This window comes from Equus caballus, chromosome 8 (genome assembly GCF_041296265.1).
Source record: "Equus caballus isolate H_3958 breed thoroughbred chromosome 8, TB-T2T, whole genome shotgun sequence".
NCBI classification, from domain to species: Eukaryota; Metazoa; Chordata; class Mammalia; order Perissodactyla; family Equidae; genus Equus; species Equus caballus.
In genome coordinates, this window is record NC_091691.1 from 9767249 (window position 1) to 9780973 (window position 13725).

The window sequence follows — 13725 nt, forward strand, 5'->3', positions numbered from 1 at the left end:
GGATCTTTCCTGATTATCTTATGAATTTGCACAAGCTCATCATGTATTAATTATATGTTTAACCCTTTTCATCTGACCATACTTGAGTGACATTCATCTTCCAAATCCATAAAATTTCGTGCTTGGATATGTTTTAATATCTCATTTTCTACATGGATCCTTCATTGTCATTTTTTAAGGTTTATTGTGTAAAATGTATTAAAAGGTTTCCATATAGAGATACGCTCTTATGGGCGCTTTATTGTGTTAAGGAGCAGCATAGAGTAGCGCACCTACCTGGAGAACGTCCGTGTTCTATTATGCACAGCTTGAACAGCTTCAGTTCCCTCTTAGATTTCACGTAAGGGGAGTAGATCAAAAGCCCGTAGGAGAGAAGTTCTTCTACTGAAAAAGAAATCCTTTTTCTGGTTAAACATAATCTTTATCATTTTGTTGTTGTTACGTTAATTTTGCACTTGATCACTTTGGGATTGAAAATAAAACTGTTGATAACAGTCTTGAACCCGAGTTCGTGAAGCTTAGGACATACTCACCTTGGATTACAGCACTCTTTGAAGCAGTCTGGCAGATGCCAGGAAAGAGTTGGTGGTGCTGTTGAAAATGTATCCGTGTTTCTTTCCTCCCAGCAAAGTTCCTGCGTTCGTGAGGATGATTGCGCCCGAGGGCTCCTTGGTGTTTCACGAGAAGGCCTGGAACGCGTACCCCTACTGTAGAACAAGTAAGGCTGGTCCCAGCTGCTCTTTCAGCCCTTTAGCCACTGCTGATGAGGAGAGGGACTCCCAGTGCCATCGCCTTTGAGGAGGGTGACACCAGGCAAGGCCTTCTCTGGGTTCTCTGGTGGTCACTGCACCAGCTACGGCAGAGGAGAGGCTGCTTTGGCTTCCTCCCCCCAGACCTTTGTGAGGGGCATGGGCTCATTCTCAGATGACAGCCAGCTTGAGGTCCTTGCTGACAAGTAGGCTCCAGGGGCGAGCAAACAAAAGGAATACAGAAACCTTAAAGATAGGTCATCCACACCTGGAGGGGTCTTTTGGTGTCGTTTCCACAGTCTTTTATTTATATTGCCACATAGTAAGGGGAGGAATATGACAGACTTCTGAAACAGTTTGTTTGCTAAATTAGCCTTATAAACGATCTTCTGCTTTTGTGACATTATTCCTTTCACTGTTGTTTTAAAATTAGATTCTTGACTCCATAAAGTATCCTATAGTGTCATTTGCGTAGAAACTGTGTTTTGCAAACATAAACTGCTAAATGTTCTGTTTTCAGGTAGTTTAATCTGTGTGACATTAAATATTAAACCAGATTATTTTGACTCGGATTAATATTCTGAAATTTTTCCCTTCTCTTGCCTCCTTGTCCGTTATGCCTCAGTTGTAACGGTGAGTAAAACTATTTTTATGTCACATACTCTTCATCTTTTAACGTTGCTTTGCATAGGAATTATTTTCAACTGTGCTTGCTTTTTTATTAAAACTGCCCACCACTGCATGACTCCTCCTCTGCGCTCCTTCCACCAGCCCACACTCCACCACGTGTTCCCAGTGTTGATGGGCTCTTTCCAGCCTTCTCTCAAAATCTCCCTGTTGACTTTATTTTGCTTCTCCTACTTCCTTTGAATGCCAGATTTGCTCACCAAACCTCACAGCTTCTTTAATATTAGCCCTGTATGCTGCATGACAAGTAGGGTTGTTTAAATTATTTAAAAGCATGCAGCATTTGGTTTGCCTGACAAGTCTATAAAAATAGGTAGCTAATGATTGTTAGTCACTTGAGGATCAGTCTCCCTATGGCGTCAAAGCATGGATGCTTATGCTGGGGAAGGCTCCTGCAGATAAGAGCCCCGAAGAACCGGTGAAAGATCACTGTCATTTTGCTGTTGTGTTTTCTGCAGAATGAATATATGAAAGATGATTTCTTCATTAAAATTGAAACATGGCACAAACCAGACTTGGGAACATTAGAAAATGTAAGTTTCAACTCTGGGCTTTCAGTGGAGAAGCCCCTGGAAATGGGAATACTGTAGTCCGTTTTCTCATCACCAAAGTGATGCCACCTGCATTAGACCAGCGCCTGACCACACCAGGGTGTATCAGATTGCAGTGAGGCAAGCAAGCAACCAGAAACAAATGGGCTTTCCTCATCTGTCCCTTTGCCTTGGCCCATGTGGACGTTGGTGAGGTTGCTGTTTTTATCAGCAACTCTATCTGGGACAGGGAGACTACAGATAAACAAAATTCACAGATAATCCCCAAACCAATTTTAGCCATTAATTTTAGGGGTTTTCCCCCCCGTCTTTTTGTCTCTGCATTTGGCAGAGCTGCTCTACAAAACTAAATTGATTGCTTTAATTTTTACCTCCATTCCACTTTGTGGGGATATGGGTTGGTATCGGAGAAATGACTAAAAGGCAGGAGGGAGAAGGTACTCTGAATAATTTACGAAAATGTTGACAAGCTCCTGGCTTTTACAAGTTGCTGCACATTTATCCCTAACGTAGGTTTCAAGGAAGTCAGGTACGATCAGTGTAATCATTAACTTTAGGTAAGGGTTATCAGTGAACTTGGGAGCGCATCTGGTATAGGTTGATGCCCTTGGCCCAGTAGTTCTCAAAGGTGTGGTCCCTAGACCAGCAGTAGCATCTGGGAACTTGTTAGAAATGCACATTCTCAGGCCGCACCCTATACCTACTGAATAGAATCTCTGGCCGTGGGGCCCAGCAATCTCTTTTTTCTGGTGCATGCTCCAGTGTGAGAACTGCTGTTCCACACTTGCGATATGCTGTTATAGGAGAGTAAGTTAATGGTAATTGTGGTAGATTCTGTTCTTACTGTGCTTTTATGTTATTAGTGCCAATTAGAACTTTTGAATTGTAATTTGTCGTATTTGACTTGAGTTTTTCTTTCAGGTGATCATTTGACATTTCATGTTATTTTTTCATAGTAACTAAAATTTAGAGTCTAAATGAGATGATTGGTATGCTTTGGTCTGTGTATAATTTAATCTGCCATTTTAAGCTTTCAAATGGGCATATCTTTGGCAGTTTTTAAACAGTTCTTAATTGGTTCATAGATGGAGTTTCAGAAATAAATGATTGGACAACATGAGGTATAGAGGAGTTGACATCATACTGAAACTGAATAGCTTTAGGATAATCAAATTCAGGAGAGGTTTAGACCATACAGTGCAGCTTCTTGAAATCTTAATTATAATGTCATCTTGTGTTTGTCTAGGATTTAGAAGTTACAAGGACTTTGTTGTGTATCATTTGAGTAAAACATAGGTCAGGTACATTTGTTAGATGAATTCTCTCTAAGAACTACCAGAAAATAATGATGACAGATTTCTGTTAATTTGGCAGCATCATCACACACACACGTGCTTATTATTTGGAGTTACAAGGGGTAACAGGATTTCTAGATCCCTCAAGACTACAGACAGCAGAGTTAATGAAATAGCAATTTGGATTTTTTATCTTCTCAATGTACTCTGAGAGACTCCAGATAAGGATTATATATGTAAGTATAATAGTTTTGCCTAACAAGAATAGTCTATAGTTGGTTTTGTTTCTCTTTGTCATGTGTAGGTACACGGTTTAGATCCGAACACATGGAAAACGGTTGAAATTGTCCATATAGATATTGCAGATCGGAGTCAAGTTGAACCAGCAGTAAGTACTACGTGTTATTCAATGACATTTTAACCTGTTGCCTCTTACATCTAAAAATCGTTTTCTTTTTTTCATGTATGGCCTCCATTTCTACACTGAAATAAGCCTGGAGCTTGGGTCTGGGTCTTTGCAGCAGAACGACCAGAGAGCAGGAGAGCTGGTTTTGCTTCCTGTGTGGATTTCACCTGTGCACAAGCGATCCCTTTAAGAAATCCCAGGGTATCTTGGGTGGAGAGAGGTTTCTTTTCATTGGGGGAAAGAGGAAATAATCGTACTTACGAAAGAATTCTCCCTTGAGCTTCCTCAACTGAACTTCTACTTCTAAAGTGTGATTAAGAAAGCAGAAATTTAATTTACATGCAAATTTACAGTAACTCACGTAGGCCTAACTTTGTCCTTTATGGAAAGTGGTTGATGATGAAATACTCAGTTTAGCAGTTCTGTAGCTTTCTATTTTGATTCTTACTAGATGTAAATATATGGTACTCTAGGCTTTTGACTTAAGATTTTTTTCCCTAAAGACCTTTATTCTCCTCTTACCCCCTCACATTAAGACCCATGCATCACTTTGCTGTAGTTTGTAAATATTAGCTCAGTTTTTTCTTAGTATGCTGGGTGCTGCTTTGGTTTTGCAAGACATAGTCGTGAACTGTTTGCCTTTTAAGACAACCAGCGACCAACCCTCTTCCTGCTAGTCTAGAGAGCTAAAGCTTTGGGGTAAGAGTGGCACCCTTCAGCCCTGTTGCATAGTGGTTAAGTTTGGCACGTTCCGCTTCGGTGGCTTGGGTTCCTGGGTTTGGATCCCGGGTGTAGACCTATACCACTCGTTAGCCAGGCTGTGGCAGCGACCTGCATTTAAAGTGGAGGAACATTGGCAGAGATGTTAGCTCAGGGCTAATCTTCCTCAGCAAAACAGAAAAGAGAGGCACCCTTGTTTTGTCAAGGTAAAGTGCAGCATGTTCAGTTAGCATTTCATTTCACAGCCCCTTGATTTCATTGTCAGTGCTTGTTCCCTGAACTTGAGCAGTGTTATAAGCTGAACAGAAATAACCCAAACGCTAAATGTCTAGTTTTGCTGTTGAAATTTAAAGACAAACCTTATAAAACAAAGATCCCCTACCTGTTCTCAGAAATCGCTGGGATTGGGGCTTCCAGCAGAGGGCCTCTGCTGGGCTGGGTCCTGTCCTGTGGGCCCCTCCCTGATTAGAGGTGTGAGCACTGATGGGGCCCTTGTCATGGAAGTTCTTAAAGTTTAGTCATGCTGTGATTTGAAGTTATTTCAATTTTAGGTCTATTTCCACCTTTGAAATTATATAGGACTTTTTTTATCCTTAAAAGTAAATATGTGTTCTCTTTTTAAAACAATATTCAAATATGTTTTGCCCTTTTATTTCTCTTGGTATCTTTTCCAGCCATGATTTACTGTATGTGAAAGGACGGTGACAGGAAGAAAAATGATTGGGAGTGAGTAAATGAGTGAGTCAGTTAATGGCTACGTCGGGATGGCTTGCATGCCAGCAGGACAGAGCACCAGGGTTGGGTGCCCCAGGGAAGTCAGCCAGGTTATTTGTCAGGGTTTGAAAACATCGTGCTGGCCAAGTGAAATGATCCAGTCTTGTGGTTTATAGGTTTGCATTCCATGTTGTTCTCTAGCAGATACAAGTCACCTTTGCTTTTGCTAGGGCATGAGAGTAGTTCTTTGTTCTTGTCCTCAGGCTAAAATGGGCGCTCAGTCAGTGTTCGCAGGCAGGAATACAAGTAGAAAGAACAGTGGAGGCAGATTGTGCCAGAGCCCTGGGTCCCATTCCTTCCTCCCCCCACTTAGACTTTGGAGAGGAGGGGAGAGGCACTGCTCGCCTCGAGGAGGCCTGATGACAGCACTTGAGATAGGTGCTTGGGTGGAGGGCCTTGCACACGCAGCGGCTGCCCTCTGTGTAGGATGATGTCTGAGGTGGACAGATAGAGAGAGAATGGATTGGGGCCAAATGAGAAGGGTCTGTGTCTTGAGTCCGTGGAGCTGTGACTAATCATACATTCTGAAACTATACTGGCCTCAGATTCGAATTGTGAGGTTCTGCCACCTGCTGGCTGTTAAGTCTTGGACAGGTTACTTAACCTCTCTGTGCCTGTTTTATCTTGTATGAAATGGGGTTAGTTATCTCACAGGATTAAATACAAGCACTTAGAGCAGTACCTAGTTTAACAAATGTTCGCCATTGTTGTCAGTGTCATTAGCAGGAGTTCTGAGAGTCTGTGTTCATACTACGCATTGTTTGGGGAGTGAATAAATGTTCATATGTGTTAGTTTTCCAGTGTTCACAGCTCTTGTTTTCGAATTTAGATTTTAGAGGTTAGTAAGATACAAATTTATTTTAAAGATTGCTCAATTCAGAGTACCTTTTTCTTTATTGTGATAAAATACACATAACATAAAATTTACCATCGTAGCCATTTTAAAATGTACAGTTCAGTGACATTTAGTGCATTCAAAATGTTGTTCAACCATAACCACTGTCTAATTCCAGAACATTTTCATCACCCAGGAGGACACCCTATACCCATTAACAGTCACTCCCTGCTGCTTCCTCCCCGCAGCCTTTGGCTACCACTAAGCCAAAGGCTGTCTGTTTTCTGTCTCTATGGAGTTACCTTTTCTGGATATTTCATGTAAGTGGAATTATAACAATATGTGGCCTTCCGTGTCTGGGTTCTTTTACTTTAGCATGATGTTTTCAAGGTTCACCCCCGTTATAGCATGTGTCATTACTTCATTCCTTTTTATGGCTGAATAATAGTCTGGTGTATGAATATATCACATTTTATTTATCCATTCATCTATTGATGGACATTTGAGTTGTTTCCACCTTTGGGCTATTGTGAATAGTGCTGCTGCAAACATTTGTGTCACAGTAGCTTTTTGTCTGTGTGTTTTCTCAGCTGTAGATACTAAAGGTACAACTGATATCATGTAGGGATTCTCAGACATTTTGACGTTAAAAAGGGAACCCTGACATGCACATTTTCTGCTACAAAAGCAGGGAGGGGAACTCTGTGTGGTGGGACGTGAAGGTGTCCTTAACAGTTTTTAAGCCTGGGGGTGAGGAGCAGAGCACTGAGCCACCTGGGGCTGTGTGAAGCCTGGGTGTGGAGGGGAGAGTCCTAGGGCTTGGCACCCATTCCAGCAAGGAGGTAGGTGAGAGACCTGGTAGCACAGGGACTCTGGGTCTGCCCTTTGCTTCTGCGCGTCCTCCTCTGTCCACTTGCTGGCACAGACAGTTGCCTGACGTTCTTGCGTTAGGTTCTGCCCCATCTATTTGGCCTTGAATAGTTCATGTTTGTCTTAGGGTTAGCTTCTATTGCAAACACCTGGACCACCTGGCCATCTTCTTACCAGATCCAGTTTGGTTTTCTCTTGAGTTAATTTATTCATCTGATTCTGCTCTTTTATGTTCCTTGAAAATTCTAGTCCACAGCATTGGGGAAAAGGAAGCTTAAGAATGCATTTGCAATTCTAAAATGGCGGTGCCTTCATGTCAGTAACAGATTTTGAGTGCCTGCTCAGTCTCTGCTGCTGACATCGCCCTGCAGTATTGGTATGGTAACCGCAAGAGGCTTACAGTCGAGGGGAGACAAGCCCAGTGCAGTGAAATAGTTAACAAATGGCAGGGGCTTCTGCATGGTCCAAAGTGCTGTAGGATTTCAGAGAAAAGAACAAACGATCTGTGAGGACAGAAATCTGAAAAGACTGAATGGAGGAGTTATAACATGAGGATAAGTAGGATTTTGATGGGTGGAGCCGTCTACCCCCACACTCGTTACACTTCTTCCTCTTACCCTCGTTGCTCTCACATATTATAAATTTGTTTTTCTCTCTCTCCTTTCCAAACAGAAATTGTACCTTAGAGGGAAGAATCTTTGTGCTGTTAATTGTTGTCTCCCCAGCTCATAGAACAGTGTCTAAGATATAGTAGGTACTCAGTGAATCTGTGTTAAATGAATGAAAGAATTGTAGGCAAGCATAATAGACGCGAAGGTACAGGTGTGTTAACCAACACTGAAGTAAAAGCTGGAATAGTTTACAGAGTTGAAGGGGACCACAGCTACCTAGGCCTTACTGCTTTCACACTGTGCCTTGCACAATCCTGAGTGTGTTGAGCACGCTCGGGTTGTCAGGATGGAGCAACTAGAACATGGGGCTGAGGAGCTCTCTCTGTCCCCCTCTCCTAGCACAGTCTACTTGTCTGACGTTAGTCCTCACCGTAAGGTCTGCCTGAACACAGTTCTGCAGCTACAGGAAGTCTGGTTTCAGGGTGAGGAAACTAAAGCCCAGATAAACTAGTTCTTCTCAAGATCATTATCTAATGCCAGCAGTGGAAATTCTAACTCTCAGTCCAATGTTCTTTCCACTGCCTCTCGATTCCTTCTGTGCCGAGGCCCTGCTTTGTCACTCCTCGAGCTGCCACTTGAGCACTCTCTTCCTCTCCTACGACTGGTCCGCCACTGACCATGTCCTCTGCGTTCCTGTCCCGGTGCACTGCTTGTTCTGGCCTCCCTTCTGGGACTCCTTCCTCTCTGTCCGAAGCCTGTGTGTCCTGCAGGAACTAGGTCAGATTCCATTTTCCTCCAGCGAAATTTCACCCGTGTTGCAGTCTTCCTGTTTGCTGAATTTCAGCTTTTGACCACACTGTTGTGTCTTGTTCTCTATGTTCAGGAACCCATCTCCTTTCCGCAGGGTGGGTGCTTTCTAAATATTTGTCAGATGAGCCTAATGAGCTTGAGGATAATGGTGACACAAACCTCTGTGAGTCAAGAATTTGTATAAAATCAATTTGATGTCAATTTGATAACACCTGGGTTGTCAAGGGGGGGTGGTGAGGAAATAGGCACTCAGGTGCATTGCCTCTGGGAGTGTAAAGAGGTACAACCTGTGAGGCAGAATTACAAATGTACATGCCGTTTGACCAGCAAAATTCCACTTCTAGGAATTGAGCCTACTCAGTGTGAAGTGACAAATGTATAAACAAGATGGGAAACAGTGGTGAAGTCCAAATATTTTTTCATCAGTGGGGAACTGATTAAAAACATTATGGTTCCCCCGTGTGATGGAGTTCAGTGCAGTCGTTAAAAGGGAGTGAGCTCTTATCTGTTCTGATAGGGCATCTGTTCCAAGATAATGTGGAGGGAAGATGACGAAGAATGTGTGTAATATGCTTCCATCTGTAGTATTGTAAAGGGGAGAAAAATAGATCTTTATGTCAATATTTTCTTGCTTATGTATAGATGGTCAAGAAGAAGGCTGAAGACCATGGTAACGGTGATTCGTTTGAGAATTGGGAGCTAGATGGCTAGGGGACGGCGTGGAAGAGTTGAGGTCTGGTAGAGACGTGCACAGTAGGGGATGTCCTCTTCTCACTAAGTGTATTTGTTTTTTATTGCTGCGTGGCAGATCACCACAAATTTAATGGCCAAGTAATATAACCTAGTTAAAGAAATGGCAGCCATTTCTTTTGTCACCTTCGCCATAGTCTGTTGGTTAGAAGCAAGTCACAGTTTCCGCCTGTGCTCAGAGGAGGAGATTATACAAGGTTGTGACTCATTGTGGGCGTCATCTTAGGGTATGTCTGCCATGCCAATGGTCAGTTTTAAAACTTGCTCTTCAAGGATTCAAGTGACACTAGAATTGGGAGGTTGGTAACCGTGAATGGGCCGAGAAGTTGAGTTTTCCCTAGGGAGACCTTCTGAAGGTGTGGTACTCTCTCAGAGTGCAGACTGTGGCACCTTAACTCCTGTAGGTTTTAGTCTCAATTGCTTAATTCATTGATTTTGTTTTTAATGAACTCTGGTTTTTCTCAGATGAGCTAGTTTTTCTGAAAACTTCTTAAATGGTTGAATTTCTTTACTGCATATTACTTGCTTTAAAAGAAAGAAAAATAGTTGATTAGTGATTTTGAGAGGATAACTGGCAAAGTCTCCTCCCAAATCAGGAGGAATGTGAAATAGTTGGGAGTTCAAGAAACTGAGAAGTTGGAAGTGAAGTTTGAATCGTTTAACTCCACCTGGTGGGAGTTTTCTGTCACTGCAGGTGGATTTAATATAAACGCGGCCTTAAACATTTTAATTGAGTGTGACTGTTGATTACTTTTAGGGTTTAACTCTCCTGGGTTGCTGTTGTCAGACGGTTTGTCTCCCAGTCTTGTAGACTTGCAGTTTTTCGGCTGGCTTATGAACTGTGCTTCACCCTGCGTAGAAGGGATGTGATTAGACCCACAGGCTAACTGAATACTTGGGTGGATGCTTTGACGAAGGGTGGCACTGTCACAGTAACTCTAGGAACAAGGATTTATTGTGAAAATCTAGTTCTGTGACCCTGGGTCCCAGAGTAATTTGCTACGTAAGTCCTATATATTTAAATATTGGGTTATTCAAGTTTTTTGTGGATAGCTTATGGGAAGTTTGTAAAGGACTGTTACTGTAGCTGCTGTTCTCCGTAATTTTCTAGAAGATATATCATTGCCTAATGAAACAAGCTGAGCAGTCAGGGATTTCTGCTTAAATGTCGCCACCCAATTTCTTTTGGCCACCGTACAAAACAGATTTCCTGTTTCAGGGGAAAGAGGCATTGTAGCCAAGTGTTAAGGTGTTATGTCCTTTAAGGAGGGAGGCTCCTCCTGCTGGGCATTCCAGCAGGACACACCCTTTTGCCCCCACACCCTCCTATCCTCTCCCCATTTTAAATCTAACCCAACTATCACACCTGAAGAGCCTTCCTCGGTAAATTGGGTACCCCTTGGGGCCCTAGACTGTTCTGTACTCATCATCTCTGTGTTTCCAGGACCTGCAAGATGCTCTGTATTGAGGCTTACACGGAGTGAGCTTTTCAGTAAAGGTTTGGTGGGTCAAAGAGAATTTGTAGGGTTTTTTCCTCTGTTGTTTTTTAAAAAAGGAAAAGAAAAAAGGACAGTTTGGAGGAATTAAGTTTTTGTTGCTCAAAATAGTAAATGAACAAAATACTACTTGAGTTCCTTCATTACTAATCCTATATGGTGAAGTATATATGATGTGCCTTCAATTCTAAAAATTTTGTTGTTTCTGAATGATTAAATACCTTTCCGTCAGATTAGAAAGTGTTTTAGTTAGATCAAATTGTAATATGACTCAAGGTATCCAGCATAAAACATGAGAATATAAATTCTAAAGTTTTTTTAATTTCTAAAGTTGTCGTTGATAGATAACCACAATAAAAAGTTGAGAATTCTTTAAATGTCCTGATGAAATGCACATGCATATCTTCAACTCATTTCCAAAATATACACAAATGAGTCAGCTAACATCTGCTTCTGCTTTTTTTTAAGGTATAAATTTGAATCTGGCCCCTTTTAATCATCTCCAGCACTTTGTCTAAGTAGCTTTCCATGATTTGTATACAAAAGTCACTTCCCAGGAGAGGAAGACTCTTTAAAGTGTAAGCCGAAGTGTACACACGATTAACATCAGAGAGACCTTCGTTTTTGGAAGCAATTTGAAAGAAAATGAGCACGGTTTAAAAAACAGACAGAAATTGGAACCACATTTTTAGGTATTTATGTGTAACCAGAAAGAATTGTATCAGCCTTCCTCGGTAGTATCTGCTTCTTCTGTAGTACATGCTATGCGAATTTATTTCTATAATTTCCAAGGGGTTTTTTTTAGTAGATAAAATGCTTAACTCAAAATTTTAAGGCTCACAGGTCTAAAAATGATACAGCTTAACATCCATCCAGCTGTTTTTTAGATGTCAATAATAAGGAAATATTAGTAATATGAAAGCATTAAATTGTTTGGAAGATGTAGTTTAAAAATAGAGATCGATTCCATATTAAAATTCAGTAAGGTAAAGGGAATGAATTTTTTTCCCTCATGTTTCAGCATGTCAGAGTTTGTTAATTTGTGGGTGAGAGATTTTTTCCAAATGAGGCATTTCAGACCCAAGAGTTGCCCAGTTTTGTAACAATGGTGGTGTTTCACTGAAGATGGTATTCCTAAAAGAGACACAAGTTAGAAACTTGTGTGCCGTATTGTTTCTGGGCCACAGAAAGGATGTGCACGGTGTGCTGTAATTGATAGGGTCCTTCATGGGGACTTCCCTGCAGAGCTTAGAGGAGCCCTTTTAAGGTATGTGATCTGGTAAGCTTGCGCTCTTAAGATAAAACTCAGATTTTGTCCATATCTCTTCCTTCTTTGTCTCCCTTTAACCCTTTCCATCCCGATTTTTACTGCATGCCCCTCGTCCTTACCTGCTGTCGATGCAAATAATACATAATTAATCCATAAACCAAAATTGGGGTGAGTTTGTTATGAGCCAGGTCTGAGGGCTGTAGTCGGGGGCCTTCCTTCCCAAAGGAAGGAAGGGCACCAAAGAGCTGGGGTGTGCAGAGTGGTTATATACTCTCTTGGAACAAAGAGCATACATCACCTAAGACAGGAATATCTCTTTTACTAGTGTCACAAGATGTTGAGCTGGCACAGCAAGTTGGTGGTCAGTGGTCACAAGGTGAGCACAGCAGGTTGGTTTCCAGGAAGAGATGCTTATCCTTAAAGAAATGCCGACATGGGGGCAAGTTACATCCCTATCTTGAGGGTGTCGTTCTTGTCTTTGGGACATAGTAAATGTTTAAAGCAGATGTACAATGCCTGCTCAACAGGCCACATCAGGCCCTTTTGGAAAAACAAGGTCAGGCCACATTAGTTTTACACCAAATGGCTTCCCCGTATAACCTAGTGTATCCTGTTGCTTTTCACTTTTTATCACTCCTCATGAGCATAATTGCCATGATATGTTTGTCCCAAGTCTCCGTCCTTTTTTCCAGTTCCTCCTCATTCGCAGGTGTCCCTCCTGGGGAGTGATGAGGAGGGGGTGTCTCACACTGTGGGCTCAGAGTGCTACAGCCTCCCTGTGGCCATGGTACCTGCCCCCAGGAGCCAGACTTCCCTTCCTGGGCTGTGGTCCTTGAGTCATTGCTGCTGCTGGACTCTAGACTGCTCTGTGCACCTCTTTCCAGCAGAACACTTCTGAGCAGCTTTTTCAGTTGTGAGCTCCTGTGAGCAAAGCAAAGCTGTGGCTCTACTCACTAGTCACAGTTCTTTCCTTGATGCCCCACAGGACATAGGCGCTCCGAAGTGAGGGGATAGGGCTGCTGAGAAAGCTTGTCCTTCCCCGCAGACCTGGGGTCACTTCTGCTCAGTCCAGCTCGCTTAGCCTCTCCCCTGCTTGTTTAGTGTTTGGACTAAACTTGCACCATGGCCCTGAGACAGGTGTGTACGTGTGAATTCCATTGTGGGCTGAATCTGTCCATTGGTCCTCTTCTCTGAATATTCCTTGGAAATTAAGAGGTACTTTTTAGGGCTGCTGAGACCTTCTAGGAGCATTGTGGCTGATTCCTGAACTTGCTTCTCAGAGCCTTAGCTAGGAGTCAGGCCAAACGCCCCCTTCCAATCAAGTAAGTCTGCCCATGGGCAGCTTGTTAGAACTGCAAATTCTGGGTGAGTGAGGGGGAATTGGGGGAAGGTGGTCCTAAGGTACAAACTCCCAGTTAGAAGATAAGTATTAGGAAAGTAATGTACGACATGACTACAGTTAACACTGCTGTTTGATATATAGGAAAGTAAAAAGGGAGTAAATCCTAACAGTTCTCATCAGAAGGAGAAAATTTTTTTTTTATTGCAGTCATGTGTCGCTTACTGACAAGGATGTGTTCTGAGAAATGTGTAGTTAGGTGATTCTGTCAGTGTGCAAACACCATAGAGTGCACTTACACAAACCTGGATGGTATAGCCCACTACACACCTAGGCTATATAGTACTAATCTTACGGGACTGCCGTTGTACATGTGGTCTGTGTTAACATGCGGTCCATCGTTGACCGCAAAGTCATTATATGACGCATGACTGTCTCCTTATGGGATGATGGGTGTTAGCTGAACCTGTTGTGGTAATCATTTCACAATATATGTAAATCAAACCATCATGCTGTACACCTTAAATTTACACGGTGATGTATGTCTATCCTCAGTAAAACT

At 42.3% G+C, this 13725-nt stretch overlaps 1 protein-coding gene across 2 annotated transcripts in view; it reads left to right on the forward strand.

Annotated features, from left to right (window-relative positions):
* The window catches only part of PITPNB (phosphatidylinositol transfer protein beta), a 63504-nt gene that overhangs the window by 18491 nt on the left and 31288 nt on the right, over positions 1–13725 (forward strand). For both annotated transcript variants that reach the window (XM_070219854.1, XM_070219855.1), the window contains exons 4-6: positions 627–723; positions 1895–1969; positions 3587–3670. In XM_070219854.1, coding sequence (XP_070075955.1) covers positions 627–723; positions 1895–1969; positions 3587–3670 — 256 coding nt within the window. The remainder of the gene's footprint in view (positions 1–626; positions 724–1894; positions 1970–3586; positions 3671–13725) is intronic.